This window comes from Podarcis vaucheri (genome assembly GCF_965113315.1).
Source record: "Podarcis vaucheri genome assembly, chromosome: 10".
Lineage (NCBI taxonomy): Eukaryota > Metazoa > Chordata > Lepidosauria > Squamata > Lacertidae > Podarcis > Podarcis vaucheri.
In genome coordinates this window covers 17,367,134-17,383,985 of record NC_138748.1, presented here as the reverse complement: position 1 = coordinate 17,383,985, position 16,852 = coordinate 17,367,134, and the positions used below count along the sequence as shown (strand labels likewise).

The following is a 16,852-nucleotide window of genomic DNA, read 5'->3' as shown; positions in this document are numbered from 1 at the left end:
GCCAATCAGAAGCCGCACCTTGGTTTCCGAACATTTTGGAAGTCAAACGGGCTTCCGGAACAGATTCTGTTCAATTTACTAGATACAATGATATTCGAGACATCTTATTCTACCAACTTTTGTGATATTGGTGGAGTTTTGTTTCGCTTTCAATATGGCATCACAAACTACCCAGACATTTCAGAACAGAGACTGGATTAAAGCCCACACACTGGTTGCTGCATAGAGATTGTCTCGGATGCGGCGTAAGCTTGAGGTAATAACTTTATCTTTGTGTCTCAAACTCTCACCAAAATAAAAGGCTTCCAATAGTCAGCATTAAACAACAGTGGAAGCTTAAAATCAGCAATTAACACCAGGTTGTCTTTTACCCATTGAAAGGTCTGTCTTTAGCTTCTTACCCTTGTATGGTAACAGAAAGTCAAATTGCAAACATAGAATACTTAAAGCGTATGTATCACCAAGGTTGCAAATAAAGGGTAGTTTCACTTGAGCACCATGGTTGAAAACTGATCAACATTCAGGAGGTTCAGCTCCCCAAAAGCCTCCAGTCATCATGCCCTTTATAAGCATCTTAAACTCTTGAAAATTATGTGAGCGCTTACCCTTCCTAGCTCCTTATCTTCCAGTGCCAGAACCCCGGTACATTCTGTGAAAAGTTTCACTTTGACGACAGGCCGTGGATGTGTGGTGGTGAAATCCCCTTGAGTTCCCCATCTGCAACAAAATAAATGACAATATTCAAATTCCAAATGCATTAAAAAGCAAGCGTTGTGGCGGCGGCAATCTCTCGAGGCCCCTGTAAGCAAGCGCAGCATTTCTACTTCCCTACAGAGTTGCTACCTCCATCTGAAAACTCAAGTTCCCAGGATGGAAGAGCTTTCGCAATTCTCCTATATTGGTTCTGTAATTAAAAATCACCCAATGTGGCAGATGGCATAATGAAAGATTAACTATATTCAGGGAGTTTGTAGCACAAAGCAGATGGACTTCTACAAATTTATGTTTGGGCAAGTTTGTATTTATCCCATTAAAATAAACCGAAGGTGGTTAAGATTAATGGTATGGCATTGAACTTGCTTTTCAAGCTTCTTATACAATTGTCTAGTGCAGCCCAAGTGAGTTCTTAACTCAGGATCCTGGCGAACACTACATGTGGGCTAATAGTGGCGTAATGCATTAATGATCCTATGTGCACACAGCGGATTCCACAGCACAGGAGTTAAAGAATCAAATTATCTGCATTTGCTGTTGATCTCACTGCAAGGAGAAAACAGCTTGCCAGATCATCCCTGGAGGAAACCTCCCCCCCCCAACTGATAGGCAGCAGCTGGCCTGGAGGCCAGACTTTTTGGGGTGGTAGATGGGGAGATCAAAGAAACAATCAAAATTTATGGGTTGATGTGGTGAGGGACTTTTGGGCTAGGGTGCTGATTCCTGTTCTTAAAACTGCTGAGCATTGTTTTGTTTTATTGTTAGTGGGCTGTGGGAGTTTTGTACTGCTGTTATGGTGGGCTTTTTGGAGGGGTTACATGTTGTACAGAACATTAACATCTTATAACATATCACAGAATCATAGAATGGTAGATCTGGAAGAGACCACGGGGGTCTAATTGAACCCCCTGAGCTGCAGACATCTTTTGCCTGAAGTGGGGCTCGAAGCCACAACCCTGAAATTAAGAGTCTCAAACTCTACCAACTGAGCTATCCCAGTGGTGTAATACATTTATTAAGTCGCTCGGAGAACCTTTAGAGTTCAATAAATAATAATAATAGAATTTTCCCCACAATGTCCCTGGCCAAGTTGCCACCCCTCCCCACACCCATCCTGACACTACACACTGTGGATGTGTCCACATTACATGCAAACATAAGGCACAGAGATGCCTGAATGACTCTTTGATGACACCCAACCTATTATAAAACACATCTTCAATGGTAGCGAACAACATGGGAGCAGAAGAGTTAATGCAGTGTCTGTAGCCAGTGGTGGAGGAACCCTCTCCGGCACCCGGGGCAGCACAGCCTGTACGGACTGCGCATGTGCGGCATCCTGCGTGTGCACACTCCGTACAGAATGCCGCACATGCACAGCGTCTGTACGGACTGCCGCTTGCATGGTGACTGTACAGGCTGCTGCACGAGCGCCATCCCATACGGACTATGCACGCGTGGCAGCCCGTATGGGCGCCGCGCGAGCAGCGCCCATATGGACTGCGGGTGCCCTTGGTCACTCTACAGCTGGGGGGAGGCAGGGGCCATCTTGTCACCCCTCCCAGAGTGGCACCTGGGGTGACCCACCCCCTACGCCACCCCTCCCTACGCCACTGCCTGTAACAACAACATACCTTGCCCATCTGGCTGGGTTTCCCCAGCCACTCTGGGTGCCTCCCAACAGAATATTAATATTAACAACAAAAGAGCAATAAAACATCAAACATTATAAACATCTCTAAACAGGGCTGCCTTCAGATGTCTTCTAAAAGTCACATAGTTGTTTATTTCCTTGACATCTGGTGGGAGGGCGTTCCACAGGGTGGGTGCCACTACCGAGAAGGCCCTCTGCCTGGTTCCCTGTAACCTCACTTCTCGTAGTGAGGGAACCGCCAGAAGGCCCTCGGAGCTGGACCACAGTGTCTGGGCTGAACAATGGGGGTGGAGACGCTCCCTCAGGTATACTGGGCCAAGGCTTACACAGAAGACCCAGTCAATTGCAAAAGCCACATGGTAACAGGACTCTATCTGTGCAACAAGGGACACCAGTTGTCACGAGGGTCTGGTTGGGGACGAGTGGCCCATTAATCAGAATTCTCACATGGTAGATTCCCCATGCCAAAACTTCCTGCCGATAGACCCAATTGTCTTGATTTTTGACCACAATGGAAAAGTCATCCATATTAAACTATAGGGTTACTCCTGAGACTGCATCTTTTTCCAGATTCTGATTTAGAAATATTTTTTATTTACTCAGTGCAGTTATTAATCGCCCAAATGCTTCTTTTCTCAGGACATCCTAGAAGAAGTCATGAATGAAATAAAGATTACTGACTAATGAACAATGCAACAGGCAGCAATACTACAAGCTTCAAAATTCCTGGCCATAAACAAACCTGTCAAAAGACAGCAAAACTGGATTGCAAACATCAGATTGTAAAAAATAAATAAATGGGACTTTCGTGCAATTGACAATATAGTCAATATTATCACCTTCAGTCTGACCCTTAGTCCTCACAAATCGAAGTTTGTGTCTGCCTTCAGCACAGAGCTTCTGCCTTGCAGTTCCGCTGTCATGGGATGCAATATGTCAACTGTTGTTAATGGTGCAATACGTCAACTGTAAAAGTTACTTATCATGTCCTAGTCTGAATCTGACCTTTCTGTTACCAAGACCACAAACTTACAGTACCTTCCTAAAGTAAGCAAAAGCATGCGCTGCTATAACAACTGGATTCTCTTCCCTTCCATTAGTTATGCAACTGTGCCAATTTCACAGCGAACTTTACATAAACATGCAATTTTTGATTAAGGCTTTGATGTTTTGGAGATAGCAGAAGTTATGTTCCGTGGCTTCTGCCAGGAGGGCAGAAAAGGGTCATTTAACTTCTGACAGAACTGTTACCTCTTACAACTGATCCATTACAACTCTGTCAAAGATAGCCTAAGTGTTTATTTTATGAAGCTACGCAAGCATTAGATGCCAGAAGAAATATTTTCTACTCATATCCTTGACTCTACCTCTGCCTTTTGTGCCTGCTAGGAAAACGTAACTTCTATTTACTTAAAATATTCATCTTATATCTTTTGGCCGCTCACAGGGCCCCCAAGGCAGGTTTGGGTTAGTTTAAAATTTATTTATTTTGTTTTGCAGATTTATAAACCTCAAAGCTATGAAAGTGGTGTGCAATAAGTTAAAAAAACAAAAGATGCAGACTCAGTAAACTAAAAGCAGTAAAACAATTTCTACAATTCAATTCAGTAAAATGAATGGGTCACACTTCAGGTAAAGCCTTCTTCAACAAGCACAACTTCAGCGGCTATCTGAATATCAAGATAGTTTGTTCTTGACTACTACTCTATTCTGAACTTAAAAATGGAAAGCGTAATGCTGGTGGGTCAACAAAAGAGGTTTAAAGACTCTCTCAAGGCAATTCTAAAAAAGCGTGTTCTCATAGAAGAGAGAGCACGTGTTGCGGATGGGGCCAAACAAAACCCCCAGTTAGTGACCAGCCCATTGAGGGCAATGGGATGGAGCAGATTGGTTAAAGCTGTTACTGGGGCAAAATTGATGTTGCCAATTTAGGGGTGGGTTTAGTCCCCTTATATAAGCAGGGTCCACAGCTTTCTCTTTCTCTTTTGCTGTGGACATCGGATCTGATCTTCAGTACCGGAGTGAATCAGCAAGAGATCTTGGTTGTATAAATCCCCTGATTCTCCTCCTTTCTTTCTTTTCTCCTCATTAATTTTAGTTATTATATCTCCGTAAAAAATTAATTTGTTTTCTTACTTACTTATTTCCTCCCCTTTTCTAGTGCCAGCCTCGGGCGCCATTAGAGGGGGGAGGGCAGGGCCTCCCGGCCCCGGCAGGCTTACGGCCCGTCCTCGGCCGAGCTATCGGACCGGGCCGGGGGATTTGGCCTTCGCCTCGCCCGCCGTCGGGCAGCCTGTTCAGGGCCTGACTGCTTAGTACCCCTCCTCCAACCTTGCCAGCCTCCAGTTGCGGGGACCCTACTGGGTCCTGGGGTTAGCCCGGCCTCGGGCCTCTCCGTCAGGCCCCTCTGGCCCCCGTGAGCTCTGGTCCCCGATTGCCGCAGCGCGCTGCCGGCAATCGGCGGCTGCCCGGAGGAGCCCCATCCACGGCCGGTTTCGGCCCGGCGGTGGCCTCTTCTCATTTGCCCCCCCCTCCTCGCTCCCCGCGTCCGCTGCGGGCGCTGTGGGCGCTCGCGGTGGGGCCGAGCAGACCGGGCCTGCCGCGTCTGTGATCCCCTGCTCCGCGGGGATCGTTTCGCGGCCTGCTAGGCCCGGCTGGGGAGCCTCCGCGGCCTTGGCCGCTTTGCCGGCTTGATCCGGCGGGCGCGCGTAGGCCTCGCGGCCCGGTTCGGCCCGGCGGGGGCTTTCCCCGCCTCTGACATCTTTCCCGGTTGGGGGTTTCCCCCGGGGACGCGGCGTGGCGGCGCGGCCGACCGTTGGGGCCGACCCCCCCCCCTCGTAGGCGGCTGAGGCTCTGGCCCAGCAGCGCCGCGGCGGCCTTACCTTGCTAGGGCCTTGGGGCGCCGGCTCCATTGAGGCTCGCTGGACGGGGCTGGGCGGGGAGAGCTGCCGTAGGCGGCGGCCCCCTCCCGTTTCTCTTCCGTTTGAGGCCTCGGAACCCCGTGTTTTGCCCGGGCGGGCCCCTTGCGGGTTGCTGGGGCGGGCTAGGTGGCATTTGAGCCCCGGTTGCCACCTTCGTGGTTGCGGAGGCATCTCTCCTCCACCCACCTTCGGGCAGTAAATTGGCGGGAACGCCATTTTTGCAGTTGTTCTGCCGACTGGTGGCCTCTTGTGGCCAGTCGGGTAATTGCAGTGCCTTTTCTGAATCTAAGGCCTATCTTTAGTGGAGGCCTCTAGTGGACAAACCTGGTAATTACAGGGTTTCTCTGAATAGAGGGCCTTGCAATAGTGGAGGCCTCTGGTGGCCGAACTTGGTAAGTGCAGCATTGCAGACCGAGGGCCTTGATCTGGTGGGAGGCCTCTAGTGGTCACAGTGGTATTGCAGGGTATTGAACTACTTCCTGCTACCTGGTGCTTCTTTCTCATTAATTCAATAATAGGCTTATTGCGTTTATCTTCATTTGGTGTTTTATTTTACTTTCTTTTAATTTACTTTAATTAATTTTTTCTTTTCTTTCCTTTACACCAGTAGTAGGGATGGCTCCAAAGAAGGCGATAAGGAAGTCTGGTCCGGCCTGCTCTGCAAAGCGGCCTATAAGGGGCCCGTCTCAGGCATTACGTTCTCCTGAACCGGGCCAGTCGGTAAAACGCCTTCAATCCATGGTCTCTAGTTTGGCTGGTGACCCGGTGGCTATGGCAAGGATGGAGGCGGAGCTGGACGGTCTGATGCATCGCCACTCGACCCCGTCAACTTCTTCTGCCATGATGGCTCCCCCTGTGGATGCTTCGTTTCCACCGTCTTCATCCAGTGAAGAAGAGGGAGAGCCACTGCCAGCCAGTGGCTCCTTGCCCGACGCGCCTCAGGCTCGGTCCTCGGTGCCGCCTGTGCCGCAGGTTGCCGGGCCACGGGGTCGGGTTTCTGCCCGGGCGGGGGCTGGGAAGAGGGCACCTGCACGGGGTCTTGTCGTGCGGGGGTCACCTTTGCGGCCCGCGGGGGCGGGCACCTCGATCCCTGGTCATTCACAGGTTGTGTCTTTCCAGTCACTCCCGGCTGCTTCGCGGCAGGGCGACGCATCAGAATCGTCGGTCGAGGATAGCCTCCCTCTTCCTCCGAAGACGTCCTCAGGTGGTCATCGCCGCCATAAGAGAAGTTCGAGGAGACGTGCCAAGAAGAGGCGTAGGGACACCTCGTCCTCTTCATCAGGTGCGTCATCCCAGAGTTCGAGTAGTGATGAGGAAGCGCCCCTTAAGTTATACTGGGGTTTTGGGGAAACCTCGGGGCTTCCAAAATGGGTTTGGGAGCGGAGGGCGAACTCCCATAGGGCCAGGTATGGGGCAGTGCTAGACTGCCTTGAAGGGGTCCTAGTGCCGGATGTAAAAGTCTCCACCAACTCGGCCAGGGACATTATTCCGGGGGCTCACCTGTCCGCCAAATTACGCTCAAGGATCTTGGACGGCCGCTACGTTGATATCTTTAGCCTAGCCCCCCCGTTGGAAGGTCAGGAGCCTCTGGATAAGGGCCTGCCTGCTCCAAGGAAGCGGTCGATCATAGCTAAGGCCGACAGGACCTTCGAGCGTTGGCTAGATAGTTTCCAGGTTTTTGCTGGAGTTGTGGCCGCGGCCTACCCCAGGAGATCATTGCATCTTTGGGTGTATCTATCCATTGTCCGTTCCGCCTTCACAATGGCCGGAGAAACTGCCGCGCTAGCTTACGACCAGAATTTTAGGCGTAGGGCGGCTAAGATCCCTACGGCCCGCTGGGATCGAAAAGACTTGGATGTCTGGACCACTTATGTGGCCCCCCGAATAGAGAAGAAGGCCCCTGACTCCCAGAAGTTTAAGGCTGCCCCTACCAGGTTGGGGAAAAAGCTTTTTTGCTGGGATTTCAATAAGGGTGTTTGCACACGGCAGTCTTGTAAATACGCACATGCGTGTGATAAGTGTTCAGGGAACCATTCCGGGTCCGCGTGCCAGACTGGCCGCCGCCCCTTTCGGAAAGGGGGGGGCTCTCAACAGCCCCCAAAAACCGCAGCCCAGGCTCCTGCCGGGGGAGCAGGGAAGTAACTTGATCTCCTCTTTAGCTTACACCCCGGTAAGGCTACAGCCGCTGCTTTCCTTGTTGGAGTTGTACCCCGATGCCAAGGCGGCGTCTTATTTGCGCGAAGGTTTTTCTGTAGGTTTTAGAATCCCGGTGGTCTCTACCCCGGTTGCCAGAACCCCAGTCAACCAGAAATCGATTAGGGATATGCCAGAGGTGGCACGAAGAAAAATTGGTAAGGAACTAGCTTTACGTCGCATGGCCGGCCCATTTGCGGTCCCTCCATTTCCCAATTTGCATATTTCACCTTTGGGCATCGTTCCCAAAAAAGCCCCGGGGGAATTTCGCCTAATACACAATCTCTCACATCCCAGAGGCACATCAGTAAATGATGTGATTCCCCCGGAGCTTTGTTCGGTGAGGTATGCTTCTTTGGATCACGCAATCAAGATGATCCGAAAATTTGGGCCAGGCGCCTTACTGGCAAAATGCGACATTGAATCAGCATTTAGGCTGCTTCCTATTCATCCCGATGATTTTTGGTTGCTGGGATTTCAGTTCGAAGGAAGTTTTTACTTCGATAAGGCTATGCCCATGGGTTGCTCAGTTGCCTGCGCGGCCTTTGAGAGTTTTAGTTCGTTTTTGGAATGGGCTTTACGTGAAAAAACCGGTTTAAGCGGTGTCACGCATTATCTTGATGATTTTTTGGTCGCCTCTGCAGGCAATACGGGGGATTGTGTAGCCTTATTGCAGGCCTTCGCTTCCTTAACGGAAGAGCTGGGCGTCCCATTAGCGGCTGAGAAGACCGAGGGTCCTTCTACCAAGCTGACTTACCTGGGTATCTTGTTAGATACCGTGGCTCAAACATCTAGCCTGCCGCCTGAAAAAATAACCAATTTAAGAATGGTCATTGAGGAGATGATTCCTTTAAAGAAGGTCTCCCTGCGGCAACTTCAGTCTTTGCTGGGCCACCTGAACTTTGCTTGCAGGGTGGTCGCTCCTGGGCGACCTTTCTGTTCACGCTTGGCCAGACTCACCTCGGGCTTGCAGGCCCCGCATCACAGGGTCCGCCTTCCTTCTCAGGTACGGGCTGACCTTGCTATTTGGCTGGAATTCTTGGAGGAATTCAACGGGGTGTCCTTGTGGCAGGACACTTTGAACCTCCACAACGACTTCCAAGTGCATTCGGATGCTGCGGGGTCCTTGGGGTTTGGCTTGTACTGGGATGGCAGGTGGTGCGCCGAGCGCTGGCCTCCTGCATGGCGGGGGCAGGCTATAACTAGGGACTTAACCTTTCTTGAGTTTTTCCCCATTGTAGTGGCAGTGCACTTGTGGGTCGAGCAATTTAGGGATCACCGTGTGTGTTTCTGGACTGATAACCAGGCGGTGGTGAATGTACTGGCCAAGCAGTCCTCACGATCCCCTCGTGTATCTGCCCTTCTTCGGGCCTTCGTTTTGCATTGCTTGCGTTTTAACATTGTTTTTTCTGCCCGTTTTGTCCCAGGAATTTCTAACGAAATTGCTGATGCTCTGTCCCGTTTTCAGATGGAGCGTTTCAGGTCCCTGGTGCCAGTGGCTCGAGACCGTCCGGAAATTTTCCCGGATCATCTCTGGAACCTTGGCAGAACTTAGTCTTGCAGGGAGTAGCTGCATCTGTTGCACCTTCTACCTTGAGGTCCTATAAAAAGGCTTGGGCGGACTTTTTGTTATTTAGTGGGCAGCCTGCTGGGGAGGTTACCACCCCCCATTCCACCTCTCAGGTGCTCCGGTATCTGGCACATCTATTCCAGATGCGTCGGGCAGCTAGGACCCTACGCCTGCATTCTGCAGCAATTTCCTTTTTTAGTAAAGCATATTTTAATAAAGATCCATGTAGGAAGTTTGTAGTGCGTAGGGCCCTGGAGGGATGGGGGCGACTCACTCCTTCCAGGCCCGTCCCCAGACGACCCATTACATTTGAATTGCTGGCGCAGATGCGGTCTAAGCTGCGGAGCATCTGTTGGTCAAAATTTGAGGTTCGGCTATTTTCAGCAGCCTTTTCGTTAACTTTCTTTGGGGCCCTGAGGGTTGGCGAAGTGGTCCTCGAGCCCAAGCAGGACGGAGGTTCTAGGGGTTTGTTGATGCAGGATGTGAGTGTGTCTTCAAGGGACCTGCAGGTTCACGTCAGGAATTCAAAGACGGACCAACTAGGCAGGGGCGCTGTCATTACACTTCCTGCGACGGGCGAAAGTGGCCCTTGCCCGGTGAAGGACCTTAAGAAGTATTTAGCCCTGCGCCCTGGTGGCGAAGGGCCCCTGTTCATACACGAAAATGGCCGTCCGCTGGTGAGACACCAGTTTGCGGGAGTGTTGCGAAAAGCTGTGGAGGCTTGCGGCCTCCCGGCTTCTGAGTTTGCCCCTCACTCGTTTAGGATTGGGGCGGCTACAACTGCCGCTCACTGGGGTTTGTCAGTTAAGAGGATAAAGGACCTGGGTCGGTGGCGTTCGGATGCATTCAGAACCTACGTGAGGAAATAATGTGTTGTTGTACTTACATATGTGTGTTTTACCCTAGGTCGGGCTGCTATCCGTATTTGGATAGTGGGGCACAGTATTGTGCACTGGGCTGCGGACAGAGCTCGCCAGTCCGGACTGGGTGACGGCCTGGGATTCCCGCGCCACGTTCAGGTGTCCTGGATTTCCAGAAGGGGGATGCTGTGGAGGGAATTGTTACCTCTCATGCGAAGGCGTGTCTTCCAATGTGGCCCTCCTTCAGCGATCGTGGTGCAGCTCGGGGAGAACGATATGGTTTCCTCTTCCTGCTACGAGCTGCGTGCTACCATATTACAGGACCTTGGGGAATTGGCGGCACGGGTGCCGTCAACTAAGCTATTTTGGTCACAGCTGTTGCAACGCCGCATCTGGCGGGGTAGTCCTTGCCCAGTCGCCACGGAACGTGTAAGGAAGCGGATTAATTCCGCAGCAAGCAGGCTGGTGGTGAATCTGGGTGGGGCTGTAATTCCTCACCCTCTGATTTCATTCAAGGCGACTGAGTTTTACAGGGATGATGGGGTTCATCTCTCGCCATTGGGGAATGATGTGTGGCTGGATGCTCTAGTGTCCAGGCTGAGGGTGTGGTTTAATTTGTGAGTGGTTGGCGGCGAGCGTAAGGGCTCGAATGGCGGTTAGGCATTGGTTAAAATTGGTTGGTGGAGGGGTATGGATTGGCTGTGCCTGCCCCTCCAATGCTGCTGCAGACGGGTATTCCGTTAAAGGAATTCTGAAGCTTACCATCCCCCTCGTCCAAACCCTGACGGCAGGGTGCGGGCCGTGTAAGCTTCAAGGAACATGCGCGGAGCAGTGAGAGTCTGTGACGCAGCTCCATCTGACTCTGACCATGTTTCCTCCGGGACTGGCTAAGGAGTCAGTGCTGTCCCCCAAGGCGGGGGGGGGGGACGTAGTCATAACCAATGCCTAAGCAACCACTCTCAATCTGTATATAAAATAAAGTTGTGGCCAAAATTATGCCAAAAACCAAAACAAAAATTATGTGTGATGTCTGAGTTATTGGGGAAGGGGCTTTGTGGGACCTCAGCACGCAAAGCGTGTTCTCATAGAAGAGAGAGCACGTGTTGCGGATGGGGCCAAACAAAACCCCCAGTTAGTGACCAGCCCATTGAGGGCAATGGGATGGAGCAGATTGGTTAAAGCTGTTACTGGGGCAAAATTGATGTTGCCAATTTAGGGGTGGGTTTAGTCCCCTTATATAAGCAGGGTCCACAGCTTTCTCTTTCTCTTTTGCTGTGGACATCGGATCTCCCGCCCGCCCTCCCTTGTTTGGGCTTGCGCTTTGACCTTGCTTTGCCTGTCATGGGGTCGTTCGCCTTGGTGCGGGGGCCCAGTAGGAATTTGTCCAATTGGCTGATTAGTGTGTGCCTTTTGGGTTTTGCCTACTGCTTAGCAAATCGTCACAACTTGTAAGGTTGGCGGTTAGGCATTGGTTAAAATTGGTTGGTGGAGGGGTATGGATTGGCTGTGCCTGCCCCTCCAATGCTGCTGCAGACGGGTATTCCGTTAAAGGAATTCTGAAGCTTACCATCCCCCTCGTCCAAACCCTGACGGCAGGGTGCGGGCCGTGTAAGCTTCAAGGAACATGCGCGGAGCAGTGAGAGTCTGTGACGCAGCTCCATCTGACTCTGACCATGTTTCCTCCGGGACTGGCTAAGGAGTCAGTGCTGTCCCCCAAGGCGGGGGGGGGACGTAGTCATAACCAATGCCTAAGCAACCACTCTCAATCTGTATATAAAATAAAGTTGTGGCCAAAATTATGCCAAAAACCAAAACAAAAATTATGTGTGATGTCTGAGTTATTGGGGAAGGGGCTTTGTGGGACCTCAGCACGCAAATAAAAGTAGTATAAACACCGACAACTGGGAAACACTAGGCCTGCGAGCGCTCCAATTGGAAAACAGCCTTTACCAAAGGTGTCATGGGCTTTGAAGACACTCGAACACAGGACGAAAGGGAGAAACGTGCTAAGAGGAAGGCACACTTGGCAAACCCTCACTGTGATCAACTACCACCCGGAAACCAATGTCCCCACTGTAGAAGGACGTGTGGGTCCAGAATTGGCCTCCACAGTCACTTACGGACTCACTGATTAAACCGTGCTTATGGAAGACTATCTTACTTGGCTACAAGTGATTGCCAAAAAAGAAGGAAGAATATCAAGATGCTAGGTGCTTGTGTAGTTCCAATTGGTATCGAATTCAAGAGGGCTGAAGCTGCAACAATTAAAGTCTGGTTTCTAGTACAAACCGCCTTCATATTGGATCCATCTAGCTCGGCACTGTTTGCAGTGACTGGCAGTTAACCGCCAAGATTTCAGGCAGGGCACATTCCCAAGGCTACCTGAAGATGCAGGGATTTGAACCTGGGATGTTGTGTGTGCAAAGCAGTGGCTCTACCACTTGGTGAACTTCATCCATAGGATTTTGAAGATGGCAAGCTGTGATGGCCTGGGAATCGGATTCAGAGGCTGAACCTGAGGAATCCCAGCCTGCACAGGAGTCCCTGCCTCCAGGACCAGCTGAGCTGGGGCTGGGGCTTGAACCTGAAGGGCCCTCATCTGTGCCGGATCCTCAGGAGCAGACACCAGCTGAGTCTGCTCTGGCCCCTGAGGTGATGGAGGACCCATTGCCTGCACTCTCAGCCCTGTCAGGGGAAGGTGAAGTTGCCTCTGGGTCCAGTAACCCTCCAGCCTCTCCTGAGCTGCAGAGGCTCAGGGCAGAGAGGTGGAGGGAACTAAGTTCCCGCAGGAGGAGTGCTCACCTCCAGGCCAGGAGAGGTGAGTGACCTGTGGACCGGGGCTTCAGTCTTGATGGACAGCCCCCATACCACACCTTTGACCTCGGACTGGACTCTGACCACGCTACACGGTAACCCCCCCCCCGGAACCAGCACACAAGCGTTGGAACATGGGAGCCCTGTTGGAGCTTAATACAGTGCCAGGGGTTGCCTTTATCATCCTGAGTTGGGTGATAACAGTCAGTGTTGGCAACAACTTTCCAGGATTTCAGACAGGGGAACTTTCTGTCCTGTTCCAGGGACTGAAATCTGGGACCTTCAGTGTGCAACAAGTGTGAGCTGTCACTGAGTTAATGCTCCTCCCTGGAGCTGAGCAACTGGGTATCTAATTCAGCTTACCTAAGCGACTCCCCCGAGATGCTAGGCTAAGTATTCTCCAAAGGACCCTAGGGGGCATCACATCACTAAAGCCAATTAATAATTTTCAAGCCTTTTATCATGCAAATTTAAACAGTAAGTGCACTTGGAAACAAGGAAGAGAACATTATTATGTAGGAAAGAAATGAAGATAGAAACAATTCAAAGAAACGCTAGTAAGATAATACACTTCAGGAAGTCATTTCATGTATAAAAAGAATTCATTTTTAAAAATGATTAAGTATTCATTTCAGAGGGAGAGAGAGAGAGAGAGAGAGAAATTACAATTGCAGATTGCCTAAGGGCATCTCCGGCCTGTCACTGTTTGGCAGGAGATATTCAAGTGCACACCGTAAATTTTGGTTTGTGCAATTAAAATAAACTAAAAGGCTCTGTTGTCCTTGTGCAACAAATCCACTTTAAAATAGCTTTTTTTGCAGTTAGGAAAGTGGTGGGGAAATGCATTGGGAATAAGGAATGAACAAATGATTAATGGTAAGACTTCTAAACACCTTACAAGCAAATCAGAATGAACGTGCGCCATTGATGAACCTCCCTACAAAAAAAACCAGATTGCTTGCTCAAACAAGACCAGGTACCAGTTAAGCTCTGCAAGACTTCTACAAGCAACTCAGAATGAATGCTTCATAGACAGGGGGTATGGAGAAGACATTATCTTTTGCACCCTTGAGATGTAAAGGTGCGTAGCATGATACAGAGTTGTGACCACGTGGCTGACTTTAGTCTACATCCCATCCCCTAGATCTCCGCATAATATCTAGCCGGATGTGTGACATTACATTGACACATGTGACCACATACTTCCTGCCCTCCAAACCACTTCAGTGGCTGCTGTGTGTGAAAGAGAGGTTGGGGAGAGGTAAATGACGGCTTGGAAGACATGTTGCATGTCTGTTCTAACTACACATCACTGGGAGACATAGGAAATATATGGGGTGGCAGTGGTTGCATGTGTTGTGCAGGAATGTGAAGGCCTGGGGGAAAGGTGGAACATCTCTCCCCCTCCCTGTTTTTAATGCCTCAAATCACAGCAAAAATTCCAAATGTAGATGTTTGTATGCTGCATAAACTGGGCCTTCATTATTAGAGCGCTCTGATTTTAATATGGAGCCTGACCAGTCCTGGCAGAGTCAAAATCATGTGACAAACTACATTTCTGGCTTGTCAACCATTTCCTAAAGACAGTGGCGTAGCGTGGGGGGTGCAGGGGGGGCCGGCCGCACCGGGCGCAACATCTGGGGGTTAGGGTTAGGGGGCGCAAATCCACTGGTTAGGGGGTGCAAATTACTTGCCTTGCCCCGGGTGCTGACAACCCACGCTATGCCACTGCCTAAAGAACAGAGCAACCCTCGGTAACATAGACTTTAGCCTGTCTTAGACCATTAATGTAGTATGACAACCTTATTTGTAGATTTAATCAGCTAAAGTTGTGGAAAACATTTGTACGTGTTTTCAATTTATGCGTTTTGATTCACCCCACCCCCAACCCCCGAGCACCTAGCCATCTGTGAGCTATCGTACGGTGAATTGATTTCTGTTGCAGGGAACAGGTGCCTTGGAGACAAAATGCTGCAATCTCTTACTCTGGGATGGAGCAATTACGGCATGTCAGTCACCGCAGATTTAATACTTATATAGTCCTGACATGTTAGTGGCAGTGAGGGGGAAAACAACCCAGACGTCAGCTTTGCGTCTCAAAAATACAGCACCTTTAGCAAGCTAATGGAAGGGAGTGGGAAATTTTTGGAGGAAATGGGAAAAGTCATTACAATCAAGTCTTGGAATTGCATCTCAAAAATGAAAAAAGGAAGGTGGGGGTGGGGGGAGAACGGAAAGTGAGCCCACACAATCCCAACAGAATACACACATGCAAACTGAGCAGGCATCTACCTTCACAAAATGAATCAATCTTTGTGCCATTGTTTACCAATGAAAGACTATTGTCTGCAAGTATGCAAAATACACAAAATTATATACATCAAGGGAGGGGAAGCTCAGGTCTGGAGGGGGGCAAACGTGGCCCCTTTTCAGGCTTCGGAGACTCTTCCCCTCAATGGTATATAATACTGTTTTGTAATTTATGACTTATAATTTATGATAATTTAGAATTTAAATGTATTTTCATGTAATATTTGATACTTCCAGCTGATGAAGGTGAATACATCGAAACAGGGCCCTGTCCTGGTTTCTAATCCATAATTGACTTCTGACTTCTGCTCTGTGATTGAAACTGAGTCTCCATCTGCAAGCTGATAAATTATAAGGATCAACATTATTGTCGAGTGAAAAAGAAAAAATCTTTGTAACGAATTATTATGTCATACATATCTTTTTGAGTTTGAGTTTGTAATCTCTATTTGAGTTTGTAATCTCTATTTGAGTTTGCAATCTCTATTTGAGTTTGTAATCCTTATCAGAATACATACTTTTGAATGGATTAGTTTTTGTTACTATTGACTATTGATTTGTGAGTACGGACCACTCCCACTATTGAAACTTACATTGGCCTGAGTTCTTGGTGTGCTTTTTTCTTCCCCCACTTTGCCCGTAGATAAGCAGGACAAAGCGAAGAGAGTTGCTTACCATTTAAAGAGTCTTTAATGATCACAGCAAAAGAACAAAGCAGCCATTCTCAGAATGAAGGTGTTCCCAATTAAGGTTTCCACCCACTTCCCCCCTAATCACTTCCACGCCTTACAACCTGATCTTGCAACCACTGTGCTTTTTGTGTAGTCACCTTATCTGCTCTACATGACCTTGGACTGATAGGCTGGACACTTACCAGTGTGTGAGAGAGTCTGTTAGCTTTCTCTCTTCCTGTTCTTCTTCAGTTTGCTATTAACCCCCCCACAGTTCTCCCTAACTTTTGTCTCCAGAACTATGCCCCTCTGCAACCACTGTTCCAAATCTATACTGCTCCACTGCTCCTGGGCAGCTCCAGGATTCTGGTCAGGAGCAGGGGGAAAGGGGAGGCTCCCACTATTCCTCATCAGAGCAGTACTCCTCTGCCTGGTCTCTGGCACCCCTCCAGGCTTCTTTATCTAGCCCTCAGGACTGTCTACGGGCCACACCCTGCACTGGTTCTGCTCTGCAACTTCCTCTAGTGACTCTGTCTGCCTGGATTGTGTCCTTGAACTGTGATAAGACTTCTTGCTTGCTTGGATGAAGGGTGGAGAGTTGTGTGTCCGAATGCATCCATCATCAGAATGCAGTCCCAAGGCAGCTGCCCACGAAGCAAGCAAGAGGTCTTCTCATAGCTCAAGGAAGCAATCCAGTGATGTAGTCGTAGTGAAAATCAATCCCCACCCCTGATGTCTAGATGCCCTGCTGGGTTGCAGGGACCTCAAGGATCACTGGAACCAATTTCCACTTCTTTTCATTCATCCTGATATTTTGGAAGGGCACGTGTTTGTGTAAACAGTCGATTTCCAGTCGCTATAGCAGAACCAAGAAAGGGAATCCAGCATGGATGTGTGCAAAAAGAAGTATGTTGAGCTGAGAAGGTTTAAGATCCCACTCTAGCAGGGTCTTCAAATGTAAGCATTTTGTTTGTTCCACGCGACTTGCTACTTTCCTCCCCAAGGAATGACTAGCAAAGCATCATACATAGGTATGATGTATGTGGAGTGCTTTCAGCACTGAGAAGTACTCTGTAAAACATTATCTACTGCTTTTGTGCTGCCCTCCACACCTGACATTGGGAAGAATCCCATTTTGGGGGGGA

General features: G+C 49.6%; 1 protein-coding gene and 1 long non-coding RNA gene across 14 annotated transcripts in view; one reads left to right on the top strand and one right to left on the bottom strand.

The window, feature by feature from the left end:
- LOC309541781 overlaps window positions 1-16,852 on the top strand; it is a 575,734-nt gene that overhangs the window by 55,238 nt on the left and 503,644 nt on the right. The window lies entirely within an intron of this gene.
- The window catches only part of CADPS2 (calcium dependent secretion activator 2), a 367,142-nt gene that overhangs the window by 185,300 nt on the left and 164,990 nt on the right, over window positions 1-16,852 (bottom strand). For all 13 annotated transcript variants that reach the window (XM_082239470.1, XM_082239476.1, XM_082239475.1 and 10 more), the window contains exon 7: window positions 606-717. In XM_082239470.1, the coding sequence (XP_082095596.1) occupies window positions 606-717 (112 nt within the window). The remainder of the gene's footprint in view (window positions 1-605; window positions 718-16,852) is intronic.